The following is a 21,510-nucleotide window of genomic DNA, read 5'->3' as shown; positions in this document are numbered from 1 at the left end:
TCCGGCTGCACGCATGTTTTGTTTTTAATGCAGAAACAGTTGTGTACACACACAAAAAAGAATGTATGAATGAATAATAAATAAAAGTAAAAATCCTGGGATCAGTGAATAACAATAACAATTTGAATTGAAGAATATTAACTCCATCACAAAACAACAATGACCCCCCAGTATTACTTTAGCAAGTAATATGTCGTGCGCAAATATTACCGTAGGTACGGTAACCAAAGGAATGTGTCACACCAGTGTAGAGCCGTAATGATGTCAACTTGTTATTTACTTTCCAAATCTGAATGACTGAGCAAGGCGAAAGGAGAATTAATCAACCGCTGTGTGACCGGGCAGGCGAAAAATAGTGGAGTGTGGGGGAGGGGAAGAGAAGCTCAGGGGCCAGATAGACAACATGCAAGACTGTAGCTTGTGAGACTCAGCTCATTGCTTACACTACAGCAAAAATATTAAAGTAATAATACACATTAGGACATTTTTCATTCGGGAGTGTGCCAATTTAACGGTATAAGTTAAATTAGCACACTCTTGTGGGTGAAATCTGAGCCAAGCTTAGCTCCATTTTAGATAGGATACATTAACATACAGTAGCTTATTGGTACCGGTACACAGCCGTTGAAACAGTCTTTGGACGACAGCATACGTTTATCTCTTTATGTAAGATGTACTCCCCTTGTAAAGATAGCTAGGTGTTTACAAGCTGACATTTTAGCACATAATCTAGCCAATTGGGACAGTGAGTTATACAAGATATAGAATTGTTAGTGAGTTAATTGATAAACTTAAGCACTTTGTTGTGTTTTTATGTTTTCAATATTCAGGTTTAAGGTCAGCCTTCACCCCCCCCCCCCCTATTCTCTGTCTACGTCTCTCTCCCGCTGCCGATCAGCGCCTGCTGCTGCTGTCTCTTTACGTTCCTGTTCTCAGTGAACGGTGAAACTCCACTGAGTAGCCTGCAGCCTCAGCCACAGAAACTCGGGTTGTTTCCCCCCCCCCCAACTTTACCGCCAGTTGTCAGTTTGTCTGGGCGAATACGCTTCGTTAGCACACCGAATAAGCCGACAGTGAGTCACACAGCAGCGATCGGAACTTGAAATATGACGATAAGCAAAATGGGAGGAAAGTCGTTGCTAGCTCACTGAAGTTGGAGGTTCTCCTTGTGGAAGAGGAAGAGGTGGCGGCGGACACCACGAGTTCACTCTCACAATAAAAGGTAAGCCAGTAAAAAAAAAAAAAAAAAAAGTCGAGTGGCGTGTTTTTGGCTGCACTGCATTCAGGCAGCTTCTGTGTTTGTGTGTGGGTTTTTATGCGATGAGGATAATGACTTTCAGAAATTGGTGATTATGGCGTTGATTAGGAGGTTGCCGGCATAGCTTAGTCACCCATTGACTCACACGTGTGTTGAAATTCCAGCCTGTGTCTTTTAATTTTCTCTCTTTCGTTGTTAGTTATTAAAACAACCTACTTTTCTCATGCTGTGTGTTATATTTTCTCTCACACTAACAATATACCTTGGTAGCTGAGCTGTGGACTACTTCACCAAATACAATAAGTTTTACAGGTTGATCGTTGTCCCAGTTTGGCGAATAATTAGGATATCCACTCTGCCTTTTATAGCACAATAGAAAACATCCACCATATCAAGTTGCACCAGTGCAGTTTCAGTCATTTTGTTGAAGCTGAAATATGAATGATACATATTTATATTCCCTTGCAGACTTAAAGCGCATGAGTGGGGGAGGGGAAAGACATTCAGCTGTACTAGACATTGCCACCAGTAGTTAAGGGACAGTTCATGTTACTGTATAACTACAATGTTAAGCTGTTTCCTGACTGTGGCAGCTGTAACTGTCTTAAAGCACAAGAGAGGCATCTATATATCAAAAGTAACCTGCAAAATATGAAGCTTAAGGACATTGTGATTCTGCATGTCCACATAACACTAAAACAGTTTACTTTTTTACGAAAAGATTAAGAAATGTTGTGTGACCTACAAATTCTTCTTATTTTCTGTCTAGTAGCCCTGGCTGTTCTCTGTAGGTCATGGAATAATGGGATGCAGCATGTACAAACACAGTTAAGATGTCTCGCCTGGCCTCTGAGCATCAAAGTGTTCATTATCTCTGTTAAAGCAAGACATGAGAAGGATTCAGATGAAAATAACATTCAAAACACACTGCTGTTTGAATGCTTTTTTTAAATCTGATACTACATCAGTGGCCCGAATAATGAGCGCTAAAGTGATGTCCCCATTTTCTTGTTGACCTAGTGTCTGTTGTTGTATGTTGTTTGTTCACAACATCAGTCAGTCTTGTTTAGCTACTGAAATCACATGGAGGCATTTTAACAAAGAAGCTGCATTGGAGAGTAAACACTGGGGAGAAGATACTGGCAGTACTAGATTTGACATGTTGGCTACTGCTGCCACCTTTGTGTCTGTTTTTTTTTTTTTTTAAATAGTAAGCTATTGGACATAAGCTGGATGACTCCTACTACTCTTCACTAATGCCATCACCACAGAGACACCAGACAGCAGTTGTATTTATTGGATTTACATAATGAAAGAATATACCATCATGAATGGGTGTCTTTCCCTGGAAATGTTGAGACGATACGATTATGTAATAGAGCCATCTGTTTTTCAAAAAAAAAAAATCAAGCTCAAACAAATAATAATAAGCGCGTAAATTGTTATACAAAATTTGAACATAACCAACATAGCTCCATCCTGAATTACGTTGTCAAATTGACGTTGCTTTGTTTAGTTTCGTTTCGTTTCGTTTCGTTTAACAGAGGGTTTCAGGTTATTGTCATGGTAATGTTACTGTAAATGACTTCCATATCACAAAGTCAAGAAATGATCTTATTTTTATTCACTATTTTTACATATGTGGCATGGAATTTAAAATGCTTCCACACATTTCTTTTCAGACATTTTGGTGTCATGATTATTTGTTCATTATAGCTTGCTAGTTTACTCCATTTTGCGTTAATGAAGAGATGAACTAGTTTACTGAGAACACAAGGGCTGCCCCCAATACCATGTTCAGGGCTGCAAAGCTTCAGTGAGAATTACAGTTATTTCAGATGCTGGACTTTTTCAACATCTTGCTGGCATTGTTGTACCTTGGAAGCCTGTCACATGGTCATGTGTCAGGGTCCCAGTGTCAGTGCTGGTAACGTGAGATGAGAGCTATGACACACAAAACTATCACTAAGGTTAAATGTCCTTGTCTGACAATAGCTAATAATAATTGATGTTGATGTATCAAGAATAATGTTGGATTATCGTTTCTTACTTCCCGGGACTGTTGTGGCAGTGTACATAATACTACTACTAATAATGATAATAATTATTATAAAAATAATTATTATAACAATAACAAAAAATGCAGCATTCAAATGCTGATTTGGACGCAGATTACCATGGCAACAGTTGAAGCTTTGCGGCATTCGGTTCAGCCCTAGAGACCACACGGTGTTCAACTGATAAGAGCCCCCTGGAGTACAGGGAAGGCTTTCACACCATGTATTTATCAGTTTAGCAGTCGGTTAAATCTTGACAATTTAGTAAGTGGACTTTGGGGTTGAGATTAGTTTGAATTCGGTAGATTAACTGTAGATGAAACATAGCTAACTGACGTTTTTGTTTTGCGTAGTTGAGTAGTTTTGCTTGATATAATGGAACATGTGGATTATACATACATATTGCTATATGAATATAAATATACATTTTATGTGATTTGCTCGTATTTGCAAACATATACCTGTTAACATTGTGACATTGGTTTCAGCCCTATTGCCTTTCCTTACCAGCAGGTTTACTCATTTTGTCAACAGAGGTGAGGGCTGGCAGTGAAGACTAATTGCAGTCGTTACAAAAACAGGTTTAGTGCTGCCTGTTAAAAGAACTATAGGAGTTTTATTATGTCTTACTTACATGTTTCAGATAACATAACAGTTTCCAATTATTGATTTTTAAATATGTTATTGTTTTTTATTGCGAGAAGCCAAAATTTGGGGATTCAGTAGATGGACATAGATTTACTGAGTCCTCAGAGGGCATAAACGAATAATGTTGTTGGCCCACAGGTCATTGTCTACCTGCCTCTTGTTCAGTGACAGGATTTGAGAAGAAACATGTTCTCTGCGATTTCAGTGCTGTAAATGGACTCAGGTCTGGAAAAAAACTGGATGGCCTGTAATATGTAATAATCATAATTCATTCATCTGGTGGCTTCTAGTCACTCCTCAATTTGCTCTAGATTGATTTTTGATAAGTCATTCGAATGTGACTGTTGTGGATTCAGTGAACTGTGGCACAGAAGAGACAACAGCAAATCTAAGGTACATTGGGTTTAGACTGTGTGTTCAAAACAGAAATGTATCCCCTGCTCATAAGTAGGGCAAGGAAGTCCCTGAGAAAGCCCATGTCAGCCTTGTGGTGCTGCAAAGCTTTGTATCGGGCTGTCCAAATATTTCTGTAGCAGTATTTATTTATGATAGGCCATGGGGGGAGGTGAACCATTCTCTCCCTCCAAAAGAGACATGCAGCGTTCATGGGCTATCTGCCAACTGGCAGACTAGTGGTTACTCTGAAATAACGCCCATACAAGTACTGGCTAGTTCAAGGCTATAGTTATTTATTTGGATTCATTTTGGATTTAGGGTGGCTCTGTTTATCGTTGTGTGAACATGTGTCTGTTGTGCCTTGGCTCTGTCCTTGTGTGTATTTAAATTAGTGGGACAAAGCCACATATCTTTAAGGGTGTAAACTGTTCAGTGTCATACAGCTTATCAGTTTCTATTCCTACTGTGTCTGAACCCATTGTAGCTAATGATTCAGGTTCCTTCTTTCTTTATATGTTCATTGCTTTTAATGAACATCTGTCTGTGTCGCATTAGGCTCAGTCAATAGACACACACATTTTGTTTGCAAGGACAGTCTGCATGTAGGCAATGTCATTTCTTAATATTGACTAAAAGGAGAGTAGAAAATGATCTATGTTGCCATCAATTTAGTGTGCTTCTGTAATTTTTAACTAGATTTTCAGAAGGAAGGTGTTGGGGGCACAATTATGCTGGTGGATGACTGTTCAGGAAGTTGTGCAAGCACATGCATGCCAGAGTGAGAAACTTTTTTTTTTTTTTAACTAAAGGGAATATTGTTTTTTCACTGTCTTCTCGCCCCCTGTTGATTGAGCTACGAGAGCTTATCCTGTCAGTAAATGTGAAGAAAAATATGTACTCAAAAACATAAAAAGAACAGCATCTAGAGACCACATCTTGAACTGCTATGGCTTCACACGCCATGTTTTGACAAAGACTTCTTTAATGTCTGAAATGTGGGTGGGACTGGACAATAAATCAGTATTTTAATTTATCATCGCCTCACGAAATCACATTATGTCAAAATTCTCACATCAAGAATATCATGGTTGACAGTTCTCATGTCTAAATAAAGTTATAAGTGAAACTTTGACCAAAGTCAGAAGATTTTCCCAGCAACTTAATCTGGAGCTCACACCCGTTGATATCAGCGCACATCACAGAATTTTAAGCTCTGTGATGGGATGTTTGTCACCGATAAACACACTGGGAGTTGTAGTTAACTTCTCATCACACTTTTTATGTACACGGACTTGTACATTTGACTTTTTATTGAAGACGAAAGAACCAGATATTTTATAATGCGGTTATTCACCTTTTTCATGGCCGTCCAAGCCATGGAAGTGCTCCATGTGCTCAGTGTATCTCGATCAAACTGATCGAGATGCGTGTAAAAGTCCGTGTAGCGCTCGCATACGACGCAGTTACTATCACAGATAATGTCGCCTAGATGACAGTATTCCTGTTATCAGCGGTAGCTCATCCTGGTGTTGGTTAAAAGTTAAAAAGTGACTGTCACGAGGCTGGGCCGTGCCCTAACGTAAGAAACGTTTAATACACACAACACACAAAACTTGCATTATCCAGATCCATCTGTATTCATATCTTCAGTATATAGATAAGTCTGTTGGTTTAGTGCGAGAGCTTTACTATCGTCAGCTGCACCAGGATGCCTGATTTTCTTCCACCATGCAAATTAAGCATTGAACACTGTTAGAAATAGTAACACAACTGCGACACACAAGTCCATTTGTAAAGCTTATTAAGAAACACTTTGTTTTTCCCAAATACCTCTCCACCTGAGCTCTCTCCACTTGTCCATGCCGATGTCAGAGTCGCACACGTGAAACCAAAAGTCGAGGAGTCCGACCTGATCTCTGGAAGGGAGGAACCAAATGTGACGAATCTGATTATTAATTGTATATCTGTACATGGATAACACATTGCATGTATCTGGTGAAATTTGCTGTATATTTTTAATATTGCTATATATATATATATATATATATATCGCAGAAAAAATGATATCACAATGTCAGTTTTTCCAACATTGTGCCGTCTTAGCTCCAGCTGTTCGGTGTGTCTAACATTTTCTGTGACTTCTGGAGCCAACACTCCAACATTCACACTCAAATGTATGCAGTGATCAAGCAGGTGTATGATGGGGAGAAAATAAGCAAAGTTTAAGGTTTCCTCTCTGTCTCTCTTTCTCAGTCTTTATCCAACAACTTCCATTACTTGTTGTATCTACAACCAAGTGCACACCTTCACCCCTTCAAGCATCATTGCATGTTACTAAATTGACATTCAATGGCAGTCCCACACTGGTGCACAGAAGTCAGTAATTTCATAATGAAAGAGGAAGGAAAACATTGCACAGATTAGTTTTTTGTGGTGGTGCTCTGTTGTGAATGTACTCATGAGTTATCTGTCTAAAGCTTTGGTCAGGCAGCCAGTGGTAGGAGTGAGCTGTTGTTAGGAAAACCATGAATTGTGGCTTTGAGCACACTGCTCCGGAAACGAAACAACCATCTGTAGAATGCCAGTGAAAGTTTCAAGTGTGCTGCTGCATAGTTTGTAATTTCCTTTTTCCTTGAAGTTTGAAACTTGTCAACATCATACCACAGACTGATCCTACCATGAACGCATACTAAATGGGAAGAATGGAGCACATGCATCATCACTCTACCCTTACAGTTGTATATAATTACACAAAGAGTTGATTGATAACTTCTATCAACTAATTTCTGTGCTGTGTAAAAGGTCAGTTTTTATTATAGGAGATTAATGGTCTATTTATATCTTCCCAAGAAGACTACATTGTTGGTCTGGTCATGTGTTTTCATCAAGTGAGGCCGTTAATGGACGAAGGAAGAAGTCAATGTACTTCGATTAAAAATCTGGTATTGCTATCTCAGCATTGTCAGTAACTGTGTGTGTATTGTCATGATCTAAATACACATATAGATAAAATAAATGACTCTACATGCACCGGACGTATGTGCACTCAGAGGTCTGTGTAGTTACAATGAGAAATGAAAACATTTCCAAACTTTTCATTCTGTGAGTGGAATCAATTGCCCAGCAGGATATACGCTGTTTAGAGGACACACACACGCACACACACAAACACACACGGACTACGAAGGGAAATCTTTGTTGTGTGGTGTTAATGTTGTACTGTGTAAATGCGAGGTAAAAAATAAGTCGAGGCATGGCTTAGAATAAAGATCAGTATTTCAGCTCACTTGTCTGCTTTGTTTGTTTGACCCTGATGTCAGATGGAAGGAAAGCTCAAGGAGAGTGGGGGGTATTCAGGGTGGCATGAGCAGCTGTTGACAGAGAAGCAAGATCTTTTGGTCACCATAGCAACACTTGTATTGCCCACACTGGGTTGTCTCTGTGTTTACAGCTTATTTGTGCAATCCTCATCTTGCTGAAAAAAGAATTGCCTGGCTGAGGCCTTTTATGTTGTCTTTACAATCTCAAGGACACTTAGTTCTTTCTTTCTATTGACTGAATATAGAAATATATGTTTACTCAACTACATAAAAATGGCTAAAATTATACAATCTTTTTTTTTTTCAGCAAAACTATGATTATGTAAAAAGCTTGTTAAGACATGTATGTTCCCCTAAAGATGTAATGGTTTCAGTTCCTGTCAGTGGTGGAGACAATGGTCCCTTCTACAGTATGTCAACACAGATGAAGGCTGTCAGATGTTCTCATTATTCAGTCTGCTGTTTTTGATCAAATATACAGATAATTTTGCCTCTATTTCAGATGAAATACACAGGAACTTGTGGCTCTTTATCATATTATGCAACATGAAGATACAAAGTATGCACTGGCCTAGATTAGAAATGATCTCATTTTACAAACTTGTCTTTGTTGTACAGTGAATTATATTATGTAAAAGACAGAGCAATTAAAACGGAGCAATAAACTATAATTATGTACAATTCTTTATCTATATATGTAGTGATATGAGTGCAAGGTCAGACTATTGAAGGCATTATTTGTTTTCCAAGTACAAAGTAACAGATGACATGCAGAATGTCCATTTTTCTTCTGATTTATTCTTTAATTCCCACAGTCCCCTCCACACAACGTATTTACTTGCCACCCACCCCCACAGAGGCATATACATGTGCATGCCCTACAGCGGCTGCTTCTTTGTGTGCTTACATGCACATATTGAAACCAGGTTATTTGGAGAAACAAGATTAAGGCAGGGAATCAGACAGTGTTGACATGCAATAACCGGGTTACTGTAAAAACTGTCTTTAGAAGTAACTGGTCAACAATCAGATATATTTCCTACGCCATGCTATATATGTATGTATATATATATATATATATATATATATGCATTGGTATATTAAAGTCAAAATGATAAAATGATACATGCATCAAGTTTTCCTACTTACATGACAAATGGTCACATTTGTCTGTGGCCAAATGTGACCATTCCAGTATCGACTCATCTAAATGTAATCAGTGCTGAACGATATACATTTTTGCATTTCATTTTCACTGAAAAAATATTAAATGATGATGATGTGATTTTTACTGGGGTCTGTGCCAAACAAGCATGTCTCTTTACGGAGAATATGATTTGTAGGCTGAGGCATCTGTAGCAACACAATGATTCTTTTATCATGGCATGTTGTGACACATTTTACCTTTATCAAAAAATTGAGGCTCCTGCAATTTGGATACTGCACTTGGTCATATTACGATTTTGATAATATTTTGATTAATTGTTCAGCCCTCATTAAGATATGATCAGAAGCTGCCTGGTTACCTGGTGATCAGACCAAAAATATCACTGACTTCAAAAACTGAAAGGATCTCTGTTGGTGTGGGCATGTTGCTACAGGTACTGGATGTAATACTGTCCAGGAAGTCCAGTTGGAATAATACATCCATTAGTATTAAGGATTATAAGAGTCAATCACACTGCACAGCAGTTAATAATTCTGTCATGAGGAAGCAGCTGTGTAAAATGTGTCATTTACATGTATTTGATTTTATTTTCAGTTGTAGTCTTGGCTTTTATTTTGGATAGAGGAATGCTGAGAGTAATCAATCCTTTTGTCTGTCTCTTAGTGATTTTTCACTAACAAAACAATAACAATTTTACTGTCTATTCTTTGACAATATATTGTTTCCTTTACCTTTTACTCCTAAACTCAATAAAAGTAATAGGGATATTTTGGTCCTTTTATGTATGTAATGTACTGTCCACATCAATAGGGAAAAAGCCCAGGGGTTCTGTTCTTTGAACAATGTAAGACTGCTGATATCCTTTTGTTTCTTCTGAGAATACTAAATGACACCAATGGGCAAGTGGGAGTTGTCATTTTTATTTGATTCTAATGGGTTCAGCATGAGGGTGGATCTTAGGTCCTGACGCCCCCGATTAGAAGCCATCATGATGAATCCTTTCAGTGATCCACGCTGTCTGTCACCATCCCCCATTCATTCCCTTAGGAGAAAATATAATTGATGGTGGCGCCTGTGAATGTGCACTTCTCTCTTGAAAGAGAAAGACACACCTAATGCTCATTTTCCTGCAAATCTGTCAAGGCTTATATCAAAGATTTGGCTCATTGTAGTTGGTGTGAGGATCGTAGCGTTGGGACACGTTTGCAGTATTATCGGCTGTAGTTGCACTAATGTGTTACCCTGATGACCTCTTTGATTGTTAACTGCTGGAAGAACCATTAGGTTAGGCCTAGTGGTTCCAGGGGTGGTCAGCCATGTGCTACGGAGAGCCAACAGTACGCACGATTTCATTTCGACTGATCACCTCAGCGGATAATTTCTTGTACGAGTTCTTTCCCTCCACTTAAAGGAGTGTTACTCAGTGGGTGGAGTCTTTGGTTGGAATGAAGACCTACACACTGTAGTTTCTCTTGGCACACAGTTGGCCACTCCTGGTAAACATTTAAAGTGTTGCCACCCATAGGAAGCGTGGGAGAAGTGTTTCCCCTGGAGACTGAGGGCTACCATCCCCCACCGTGTGCCGACCTACATTGGCTGCCGCTAAGTGACTCATTGAGAGAGGCAAAGAATAATGCTCAAATGGTTGTTGTGATTACCTGTGTGGGGATCATTATTTATCACCCTGCTCCCATTCCACCATCCCCCTCTCTGATTCCCCTCCCCCACTTTCTCTCTCTCTCTCTCTCTCTCTCTTCCTCTCTCTCTCTCACTCCCCTCCCCCCCTGAAGACTGCAGCCCAACCAGAAGCTTCAAAGGCGGGTTTTACTCAGCAGAGCAGTTCAAGAGAAAATGGCTGCTGTTTCCAGGTCTTGTTTGCACATCTGTCAGGAGGTGACTGTGCAGGAGAAAATGGGGTCCCTGGTATGCTGGTTTTTAACATCATTCTTTTCAAACCTGCATGTGTAGGAGATGGCTGGCTGTGTAGTTCTCATTACTCCATTACTTATACATTCAAATATTTATGTTCAAAAAGCATTTTAATTGATGTCAGTGGTGAATGGATGATTTCACATCGTAAGCCTGTTTCAGAGTGCTGTGCATGGAATTATTTGCAGTGGCATGTTTGTTTACCCAGGGTAGCGGAAATTGTAACAATACCATTTTTTTACACATACACGCACACGCACACACACACACACACACACACACACACACACACACACACACACACACACACACACACACACACACACACAGAGAGGATGTCAGTGTTGTGTCATTAAAATCTTTTATACACATATATCCTTAAATGAATGTCTATCCTTAGATATTCTAACATCAGAAACTATTCCCTTTCTTTTAACTATAAGTTATATCAAAGTCGAAGTTGCTTGGATTCAACACAGATATTTTTGTAAATGAATAATCATCTGCTGTCTTGCCTAAGACATTTGAATAGCCTTAATTAACACGCATGCTCTAATGCTCTCATCAGATGTCATGATCTGTGATGACTTTTTGAAATACTAACACCTGTACAAGAAAGTTAGTGAAACACTGCACTAGCATTGCTAGCATCAGTGTTGGATTTTGTAAAAACAAACTGCCAACGACTTCAGGTCTATTCATATTAAAAACTTTCGAAATGGTTGTGATACCTTTTTTCTAAAATTTACAAAGCTTCGGGGTTCAGTTCCATGCTTTTCCTGTATATGGTAAAGCACAGACTCCTGGTTGGGGAACTGTTGCGGTTAAAGGGCCATTCAGCTGTTTCATTGAATATTTGCAGAATCACATTATGTAAAGGTATGCCAAAGCATACTTGAAATTTTTCACAAGATAATGATCCATAAGTGTTTGAACCTAAATTAAAAGTTCACCTCGTCTACATCAGCTGTGTTGTGAAAGCAGCACGTCGCTGCAGTCCTGTGTGGGTTTTTACACTGGAAACATTTAGCCACAGTGCTGCTGTTCACTCAGTGCCTTCAGCCCAATACACTAGCCACGTAGTTACACAAGAATATGCTTTGGGTGGCAATTGTGTGAGGGAAGTGTGAGTTGTTACATGACTTGTGTAGATGGTATTTGTTTGTCAGACATGCATGAGATGGAAGACTGAAAAATGCAGCAGATGCAGTCACATTATGAAGACTTTTATTATTCTTCAGCTTTGACCACATCCTTAGGCCGTAATGCACTTAGGTGAATTAGTAAGCTGCTGGTGTAGTTTACATTGTCAGTAATTGCTACAAGAGTGCAGTGATCAGTTAACCATAGTGTTAACCATAATGAGCCTGTTCACCACAGGAGGGGTTCTTTCATTTATCATTTAGTTTTTATTAGTCTATCCCAGCCTGTCTTTTATGCAGTCATCGGATTGCACTTGGTAATGTTTTAATTTGACTCTCAGAAATTGTTGGTTTTGGACTTAAATGTTGACATCTTTGCCTCTGTTTTTGGATACTGAGTCTATTGTGACAACATTTTGTCACACCAAAAATAAAAAAAAGCTAATTTCTGGGTGTTGCTAGTGTGTGATTTGACAGGTCATTTGTCTGATCCGCCAGTTGAGAGAATGGCAACTTAAAACATTTCAAGGAGAAACCTGTCAAAGGAGAAACCTGTCCATTAGGCCGGATCTTTCAACATAAAACATCAGAGGATTAAAAGAGGAGAACAAAGAAGGAATTAAACAGGTGTATTTGTGTCCAGTGTGAATTTTGGACACCACTGAATAAAAAAAACAGACTGGGCTGGCAAATGAAAGGTGGTGCAGAACATGGCAAGACAGCTCAGTTGTTGGAATTTTGTGGAGCTCAGCAATGTGAGTTGTGGGTCAGCAATGCAAGTACCTCAAAGTGGTTAATTTGTGCTGTGAAAACAGTTTTTTTTTTTTTTTTTTTTTTTTAATGGAGCAGCCTTATAAGCAAGTGTATTTCTTTTCCCATTTGTGATGTCTTCCTTTTTTCAGAGGAATCACACCTTCAGATGTTATCAGTAAGGTTGATAAACCATAGCCATAGCAAAGGTTAGCATATTGTGTGGTTTCCTGGATGGCACATTGTTTGGTCAAAGGAGGCTCAGATGCCCAGGGAGTGGGTGAGGGTGGCATCGTGGGCCCATCTGTTAGAGTTATTATTGCTCCTGCCTTGCACCGAAGGGACCTGAGCCCCTCCACACTGCCTGTTAATTACGTTTCCAGTTGTTCGGTATGTAGCTTGTGTTGCCTTGGGTGCAGTGGCTGCCTTGCTTTGATGTGGCTAGCCCTTCCTAGTCCCATAAGTAAGCTAATTAGCGAAAGAGAAACATGGTGACAGTGGTCAAAGCAGGTCGACAAGCTTGGTTTTGTTTTTTGGAAAAAACAGGGAGCAAAGAGCCTTTGCCTTTTTGAGTGGGATTTTTTTGATGATGTAAATGATAACGAGAACGTATGAGATAAAACCAAAATTTTGTTTAGTAATATTTCCGCGGGATTCTGTTCTATTTTTTTGCAGTTGCAGGATTTTTTATTTTTATTTTTTTACTACATAATAGCACCCCTTTTTCTGTTACAAAATATGAGTGGAGCATCACATGGTGGCCACACCAGTTGCAGAGGTTGTTATAATTCCAGCCCTGTAGTATGTCTGCTGTGGTACAATAAAGGTAGACTCTTTCTGAAAGAATATACCAAGGTGAAAGTGAATAATTCATGTTGAGTAACATGTTCAACCCCTCTGGCTGCATGCCCACTGGTAATTGGGACAACACCATTCTCTATTTTGCTCGGTCGCTCTTGTTGCTATGCTACCAAAGGGAAACTTGAGTGGGCCTGGACAGTGTTTGGAATGAAGGTTGGACAGCCATGCAGTCTTCATACCTGACACCATCCCCCTTTATTTCTCTTTTTATTCTCAGCAAAATGTCTGTCCCTTTATCTCCCGGTAGACGGGCAGGAAATAGTTGTATATCTTTTTTACGTCATGAGTCATTGTCAGGTTGCAGTTGGTTTCTTTTGCTTTACTTTAACTTGCTTACAGGGCCATTCTTTTGCTTATCGTATTTAGTTACACATTTGTGTTTGTTTACATTGTGTTTTTGGGTCTATAAGTAATCTCATTCCAACTCTATTTACCCTGCTCTCATAAAATTGTATGCATGAGTCACTGGAAAATGATAAAGTCTACAGTATTCTTACAGTGTTCATCAGCCTGAGGACAAATATGTGATGGAATTCAGAATGTAATTGCATTTTTGTTTCCTCAGCTCCCGTCAGTTATGAGACAGTCTCAATTGAAATGTTAACATAAGCTCTATTAAACACCCCTATTTGTTGAAAATAACTCAGAAGGGAAGGTCAGGCTGCCTGCTATGAATAATTAGCCCCTTGGTCTCATCTGTAATTCACTAGATGGGTTGTAGACTGGCATTTAATATCCTTACTGCTTTATCAGGGCTCTTTCCATCTAGATGGTTGGCCGGGTCACTAATGGGAAGCACCATTCAGTTCTCAGTGGAAGCCAAATGGATATAGACACTCCCATTAGGCCAGAGAAGAGAGGATGGGAATACTTAGATCTAGTACTATTCATGGATTCACAGGTTAAGTGACCCAGCTATTGACATTGTCATAGGAGGGAATCATGCATGTAGCAGTGGGCAAGACGAGAGTGAGCATGTACTAAGAAAGGCTGGAGGTGAGGGCTGTCCTGTGTGCGTGTGGTTGTGTGTCTATTAAAATGTATCAGCACATGACTGTGTGTCACTAAACAAAGCCCAGGACACATTTGTGCAGTGTGCAGGATTTGTATCCATTTTTATAGGAACGTGATAAAGATATCATATGTTACAGTGGCTTAAAAATATGTCACATGCAAGACTGCATAACTAAATGTTAATTTCAACCCCTAATTTTTGATTAAATTTACAGGAGTGAACCCAGCCTTCCAACATACCTCCTCCCTTTCATTGGGCTAAGATGAGTATTACCAGTGACGAAGTGAACTTCTTGGTCTACAGATACCTCCAAGAATCAGGTTTGTCTCGCTTATACAATGACAAAAACAACGACACAATGAACTGACTTTTGGCGCGACACATTAATTGCTGATATCTTTTTCCCAGCATTGCAGGGTTTTATCGTTTGTGCACACAGAGTTGTATAGAATGGCGTTATCATGCATAAACAGTTTGTAAAAACAAAACACATAATATGATATTTTTATGTTACGCATGGTCAAACATCACATGCTCACTTACAGCAAGATTTTTCTTTAGCTTATAGTGGAAGGAAATAAACAGGCACACTGCCTCTTAGACGCCAACGTGCTATTCACTCTTCAATCAATGATTTAAATTCCCGCTGCTCAGTTTTATTACTGTTTACTGAGTGTGCCTCTGAAGCCATTTGGCAGAATACAAGCTACTAGCTGCTCAGAGGTCAACACTGATATTGGCATGCCTTATCACACTCTCAAATGTCATACTTGCTACGCCATTCAGTTTTTTTTTTAGTATTCAATTACTGTTAGCTTTGTTTGGATCAGACGAGACTTTCCTTTGAATATTTGAGTTGTGTTTGTGCACATCTTGTGCTTGGCACTCTCGCGTTAATGAATGTGAATGGTGTTTTGTTTTCAGGTTTCTCTCACTCAGCATTCACCTTTGGCATCGAGAGCCACATCAGCCAGTCCAACATCAATGGAACACTAGTGCCCCCTGCAGCCCTCATCTCCATCCTGCAGAAAGGGCTTCAGTATGTGGAGGCAGAAATCAGCATCAATGAGGTGAGGGCAGAGACCTGCTTTTTTACACTCCCATAGATGTTTTCTATTGCTAATGATACAAAGACAAACTTTGATCTCTATGACAACACACCGGTTTAACTGCAAATGCTTTTCACGTTTTTGCTCATTCTTATACTGAAAGAAACACTGAATGATATTTGTCGAGGAATACCAACTAGAAATCACATTTCACCCCTATTTGATCATATCGAGAAACATGACTCCATACAAATGACTAATTAAAAATCCCTTTACCTCATGATGTGTTATTTTCCGCTGTCATCCCAACAGGATGGCACAGTCTTCGACGGTCGGCCGATCGAGTCGCTGTCGCTCATTGATGCGGTGATGCCAGATGTGGTGCAGACGCGGCAGCAGGCCTTCCGCGACAAGTTAGCCCAGCAGCAGGCGGCCGGTGCCATGGCAGCTTCAACCTCTGGAAACCAGTCTAATGCACCAAAGAATGGAGAAGCCACTGTCAATGGGGAGGAGAATGGCACTCACAACATGAGTAAGTTGAATATGAACATGGGTGTCTCAGTTATCTCACAGTAGAAACTCACATGGTCAGTATGAAGTAATTATCTGATAGAAGAAGGGTTAAAAGAAAGGGGTTAATTATGATTCAATCTCCTGTTCTGAAAGTCTCTCTTACATGTTAGTTTTTAGACTTGCAGCTTACAAGGAAGAATTCTCTATTTCTATTGATGTAAAAATGATTAAAATGTTAATAATTCTTAATCTGATTATTATTAGTCGTCACTGTGTAGTGTTTCTTTACTGACTAATTATAATGTTGACTCCAGTGAATGCCAGCACCAGTCGAAACTGAGAAACCCCAGCATTATTATATGAATCTGTATGTAGAATTTTTACACTCGGAAACAAAAATAGCCGTGTTGTTTTCACAGAATGTGATATCGTTAGCAGTTGTTTAGCTTCTTCTGAGAGTGAAACCAGAGAGGTGTAGATCAGGTGCAACTTAAGACAAGGGGGAGAGGAGTGTATGTTCGTATCAGTGTATCCCCTTGGAATTTAATTTGAAGGTGTGGATGGCAACAGGAAGAGCTGGGTGTGAGTAAAGTTTCACAGTCTGAGGATACAGGGAAACAGGGAGGTAGAAATGAAATGAAAGCTTTTCTCTATTATAAAAGCTGCATCCGTTACTGCGACTGGGTTTCTTGTTATACTGCGATAATGGTATGCATGCAAAGTAGGTCAGTTTTTCAGACTGAGATAAATAAAAATAGCACTGGCGTTTACCAGCAAAAACTTTCTCCATCCGTCTCTGTTGTTTGAAGGTAGTCTTTACTGACTTAAACATCTGGCAACAATTAATATTCATTAGAGATGAATTTATCAGCAGTTAAGTTAAAGTTAAGTTTGCTGACAAGTGTTGGTGTATGTGTGTTTGCATGTGTGTGTTGATGCATTTATAAATATGTATGTGTGTGTATCTGTCTGTGTGCGCGCCGACTCTTCTCAGATAACCACAGTGAGCCCATGGAGATGGATGTAGACGTTGCGATACCAGCCAGTAAAGCCACAGTGCTGCGAGGCCACGAGTCAGAAGTGTTCATCTGTGCCTGGAACCCTGTCAGTGATCTGCTGGCCTCAGGGTGAGTCTCTGTCTGTGCTGAAACAGATCGCTGGATGAGTCATACTATATTGTATGCACGCTTTGGCTTTTATTTTGAAAGATGAATGGCTTCATACGAACTGCAGCTGACAGCTTATATTAAACAATCTTTTGACGCCCCTCCCGCTGCGTTGGTATTCTGCTCAGCTCCGGGGACTCCACCGCCAGGATCTGGAACCTGAATGAGAATAATAACTCCAACTCCACCCAGCTGGTGTTGCGCCACTGTATCCGAGAAGGTGGCCAGGATGTCCCCAGCAACAAAGACGTCACCTCACTGGACTGGAATGTAGGTCCCCAATCATCCATCCACATCTCCACTCTTCTACTTTTACCATGTGCAGGCTGCGCAGCTGAAGACGGTAAAGTAACTGTTTTGATATCTTTCCATCCAACAGAGCGACGGGACTCTCCTGGCAACGGGCTCCTATGATGGATTTGCCAGGATATGGACAAAGGATGGTATGTCCTCCATCATTCCAGCACAGTATAGTTTCCTCGGTCATTAGGTTTATGTCATTGTTATTGTGAATAATGCAACCTCTGTGACAATTTTTTGAAGGATCTTTTCTAAAAGAAATGGATATGGCTCTTATCCACTAGGAAATCTGGCAAGCACCTTGGGGCAGCACAAAGGGCCCATATTTGCACTCAAGTGGAACAAGAAGGGGAACTCTATTCTCAGTGCTGGTGTAGATAAGGTATTTCATAAAGCTCCCCAGCATGGATTTGTGTCTTTCAGTGATAATATCATCATGTTTTTTTTTATTTTTTTTATTTACTAGTCCTAGGGCTTGAAATGATCTGTTTTGGGATCACCAGCCAGAGTGTAAATCTGTAACATATCATTTCACGGGTATCCATAAAGTACAATGCAAACAGCACCTCAATCAGTAAACGTTCTTTTCAGTATACACCCAAGAGACTGACGGAGCGAAGAGCCCTGTATATCACAGCATCATTGTAGCATGTTACCAGATCTAAAGAAAATTTAGTTTTATTAAGTTAAAAGAAACAAAACGGAATTTGTGTTAGTTTTACAGTAAATGCTACAGTAATATGAACTGCAGATATGTTTATTTTGCGAATGACTCTTTGAAAATCAAACTAGCAGAAGAAAGAAATTCAGTTTACTAATGCACACACACCAAGGTCAATGACTGTGACATTTTTTTTGTTTTTTACCCTACCCACCTATTTGGCTGGATGGCGGGTGTTAATTTCAAGCCCTGGTACTCCGTTAGAGCACATTTTAATGAACCTTTAATATGTCACATTATTTGTAATGATGCAATTGAAATGTTGCACTTGTGGTCCGAAATGCTCAATTTCATTTTTCCAGACGACAATCATTTGGGACGCGCACACAGGAGAAGCCAAGCAGCAGTTCCCTTTTCACTCAGGTAAAGCCAGTTCACAACATATATCCAGGATAATAAAAGCTTGTTATTGTCAATGATAAGTATGATGCAAAAAATGTTTCCTGCTCAATTGGGGTCCCATTGTGGCCTCATAAACCGACCTAACTCTTTAACGAATGTGGACCTTTGCGTTAAAATATTCCCCAGCCCCAGCACTGGATGTCGACTGGCAGAACAACACCACCTTTGCCTCCTGTAGCACAGACATGTGCATTCACGTATGTCGCCTTGGGAGCGACCGGCCCCTCAAGACCTTCCAGGGCCACACGGTAAACAGCTTTTTCCACGCTGCTCTTCTGACCTTATCTCCCACCATACCACGCTCGCTCCCCCGACAGTCACGCTAACGACGTTTGTGTTTTGCAGAATGAAGTTAATGCCATTAAGTGGGATCCGTCGGGGATGCTGCTTGCCTCCTGCTCAGATGACATGACGTTAAAGGTAAAACTCGTCCTCTGTCTCGGGAGGTTAAAGAGAACAGTCCGGAGTGGTGATTTGTATTCGGTCATGTTTTGCTGTTTCCGTTTCCTTCACACACAGATTTGGAGTATGAAGCAGGAGTCCTGTGTCCACGACCTCCAGGCTCACAGTAAAGAGATCTACACCATCAAGTGGAGTCCCACAGGCCCCGGCACAAACAACCCAAACTCCAACATAATGCTCGCCAGGTGGGAAATCACTCACGCATAGCTCACGTTCAGGACCATACAGAGCTACCGCACACATTGCTCACTTTTGAGAGAAAAGTCCAGGTTTGTGTGCTCAGATAAAAATTGTGTACATGCGGGTGCACTTGGGTTTTTATATATTTGGAAAGGGGACACTCGTCATAGCCTGGCATTCAGAAGAAACCATGTTCCAGGCAAAATCCCAGTGCTAGTAAATGTCAGTGGCCCACAGCCTTACACCCTGACCCAGATGTGCATGCATGTTTAAATGTTCTAGTTCAAATACCACAGGAATTTACAGCCCTCGCTGACAACCCAGCATGCCTGCCTGTAGTTCACAATGGAGACAAAACTGCCATTATTGCCACGGCTTGGATGGAGCTTCATAATCTTAAGTAAATGCCATCCTTGATCAGCATGTGTGCGGTACATTTTTAATTGACTTCACTTCTGCTCCCTGCATAATGTCATAGAGTTCGCTTTCATTTCTTGTCACCCATAAGAGATTATCTCTGCCTATTTATACATTGGTGACAATCCGTAGGTTCTTGGTTATGAAGATGTGTTAACTGAAATCAGCCTCTTTGTATCAGTGTTCGTTTTCAACAGTGTCTCAGTTTTTTGGTGGCAGGTGGCATTTTTTAAATTTTTTTATGAGAAGTTGACACATTTTTTATTTGCACTGTGTCAACGTGGGATCGTTTTGTATAGTTTTTCTTCTTGACGAAGCAGCGTTCAACAATATTTCCAAGATGTTTTATATTGGAGGTTCACATGTCAGCATTGTGAAATTGTTGAGGACCAGATATTCTGATGCCATTTTTATGGCCCTAGTGAAACTTTTTTGTTTCAGTAGATCATCTTTCATGTTAGCAAAACAGATGATTATGAATCCTTTGCACTGGTCTCATCTTATTTGTGCACTCTCTCTCTTCCCCACGCCCACAGTGCCTCTTTCGACTCGACAGTGCGACTGTGGGATGTCGAGCGAGGCGTTTGTATTCACACACTGACCAAACACCAGGAACCCGTCTACAGTGTGGCCTTCAGCCCTGATGGCAAACACCTAGCCAGCGGCTCCTTCGATAAGTGTGTCCACATTTGGAACACCACGGTGAGTTTCAGGCTGGGAATTATACGGTTACCAACAGCATAAGAGAGAAGATTTACTGTGACCACAAAATCATTAGTTAATGGAGTTGGTAATTTATTTGTCTGTCCTTTTGCTGTAGACTGGAGCCTTGGTGCACAGCTACCGGGGTACTGGTGGTATTTTCGAGGTTTGCTGGAACAGCACCGGGGACAAAGTTGGTGCCAGTGCATCAGACGGCTCGGTGAGGACTTAGCAGTAATTCCCAACAGTATCAACTTTTGTGGTTTGGTGCTTGCCAATAAAATTTTGCAAGTTGCAACATTAAGTAAAAAAATACATGTTGCTTGAAATATATTATTAATGCTACTCAATGCTTTTCCTTCCAGGTATGTGTTCTTGATCTCCGAAAATAGCTGACTTGAGACTCTGATGATGAATCCTGAAACGTGCAGCAAATTGCCTTCTTCTGACATCAGCAAACACACTCTCATTGCTCGAGAAGAGCTGTTAAGGTGGACTGAAACAAAAACCCTCACAGGAGTTAAACCAGATGACTGCAGCAGCTTCTGAGGAGCCAACACCAACTGGATTCAGTGCACCTTACAGTCTGTTGACGTGTGTTTTTATGATACACCTGTTTGAGACAATGGAAGCGGGTTAAGAGATGCCCAAGACTGGACTGAATCCAACTCCCTGGGTGCATCCGTGTTTTAAAAAAGGTTTCTAATGAGGAAGTGCTGTGATCCCTCCGGGCCACTGGTCCAGCTGTTATCAGGTTGTAAGGGTTGAAAACACAAAGATGAGTTTTACAGAAAGAGAGAAGTGTTAATGAGACACGTGTTTGGCTGTGAAAGGCAACAAATTATGAAAGAAAGGTTGTGGTTTTAGAATTCCTTTGTGCTAATGTTACTTCATGTCCAAATGAACAAACCAGTGACATGATAAAGGTAACATCAATATTGAAGCACTGGTATTGTCTGTTGACAGGGTGCTTAACTTCTCCTCAGTGGAGAATAGTTTTTTTTTTTCCAAGAGTACTTCTTGCTTTTTTTTTTTTTTTTCCGGGCTCCTCACT

General features: G+C 40.3%; 1 protein-coding gene across 1 annotated transcript; it reads left to right on the top strand.

Annotated features, from left to right (window-relative positions):
- Positions 1-949: 949 nt before the first annotated feature.
- LOC111218182 (F-box-like/WD repeat-containing protein TBL1X) lies at positions 950-21,472 on the top strand. Its single transcript, XM_022740338.1, has 15 exons — positions 950-1,222; positions 14,759-14,864; positions 15,469-15,614; positions 15,906-16,125; positions 17,101-17,233; positions 17,401-17,542; positions 17,652-17,715; positions 17,857-17,954; positions 18,596-18,656; positions 18,822-18,943; positions 19,041-19,115; positions 19,215-19,342; positions 20,291-20,456; positions 20,575-20,676; positions 20,822-21,472. The coding sequence occupies exons 2-15, from the start codon at positions 14,807-14,809 to the stop codon at positions 20,846-20,848; spliced, it is 1,542 nt and encodes a 513-aa protein (XP_022596059.1). The 5' UTR covers positions 950-1,222; positions 14,759-14,806; the 3' UTR covers positions 20,849-21,472.
- The last annotated feature ends 38 nt before the right edge of the window (positions 21,473-21,510 follow it).

Source organism: Seriola dumerili, unplaced genomic scaffold, assembly GCF_002260705.1.
Source record: "Seriola dumerili isolate Sdu_G_001 unplaced genomic scaffold, Sdu_1.0 BDQW01000052.1, whole genome shotgun sequence".
NCBI classification, from domain to species: Eukaryota; Metazoa; Chordata; class Actinopteri; order Carangiformes; family Carangidae; genus Seriola; species Seriola dumerili.
Note: the sequence above shows the minus strand (reverse complement) of the source record. Positions and strands in the feature narration are given on the sequence as shown.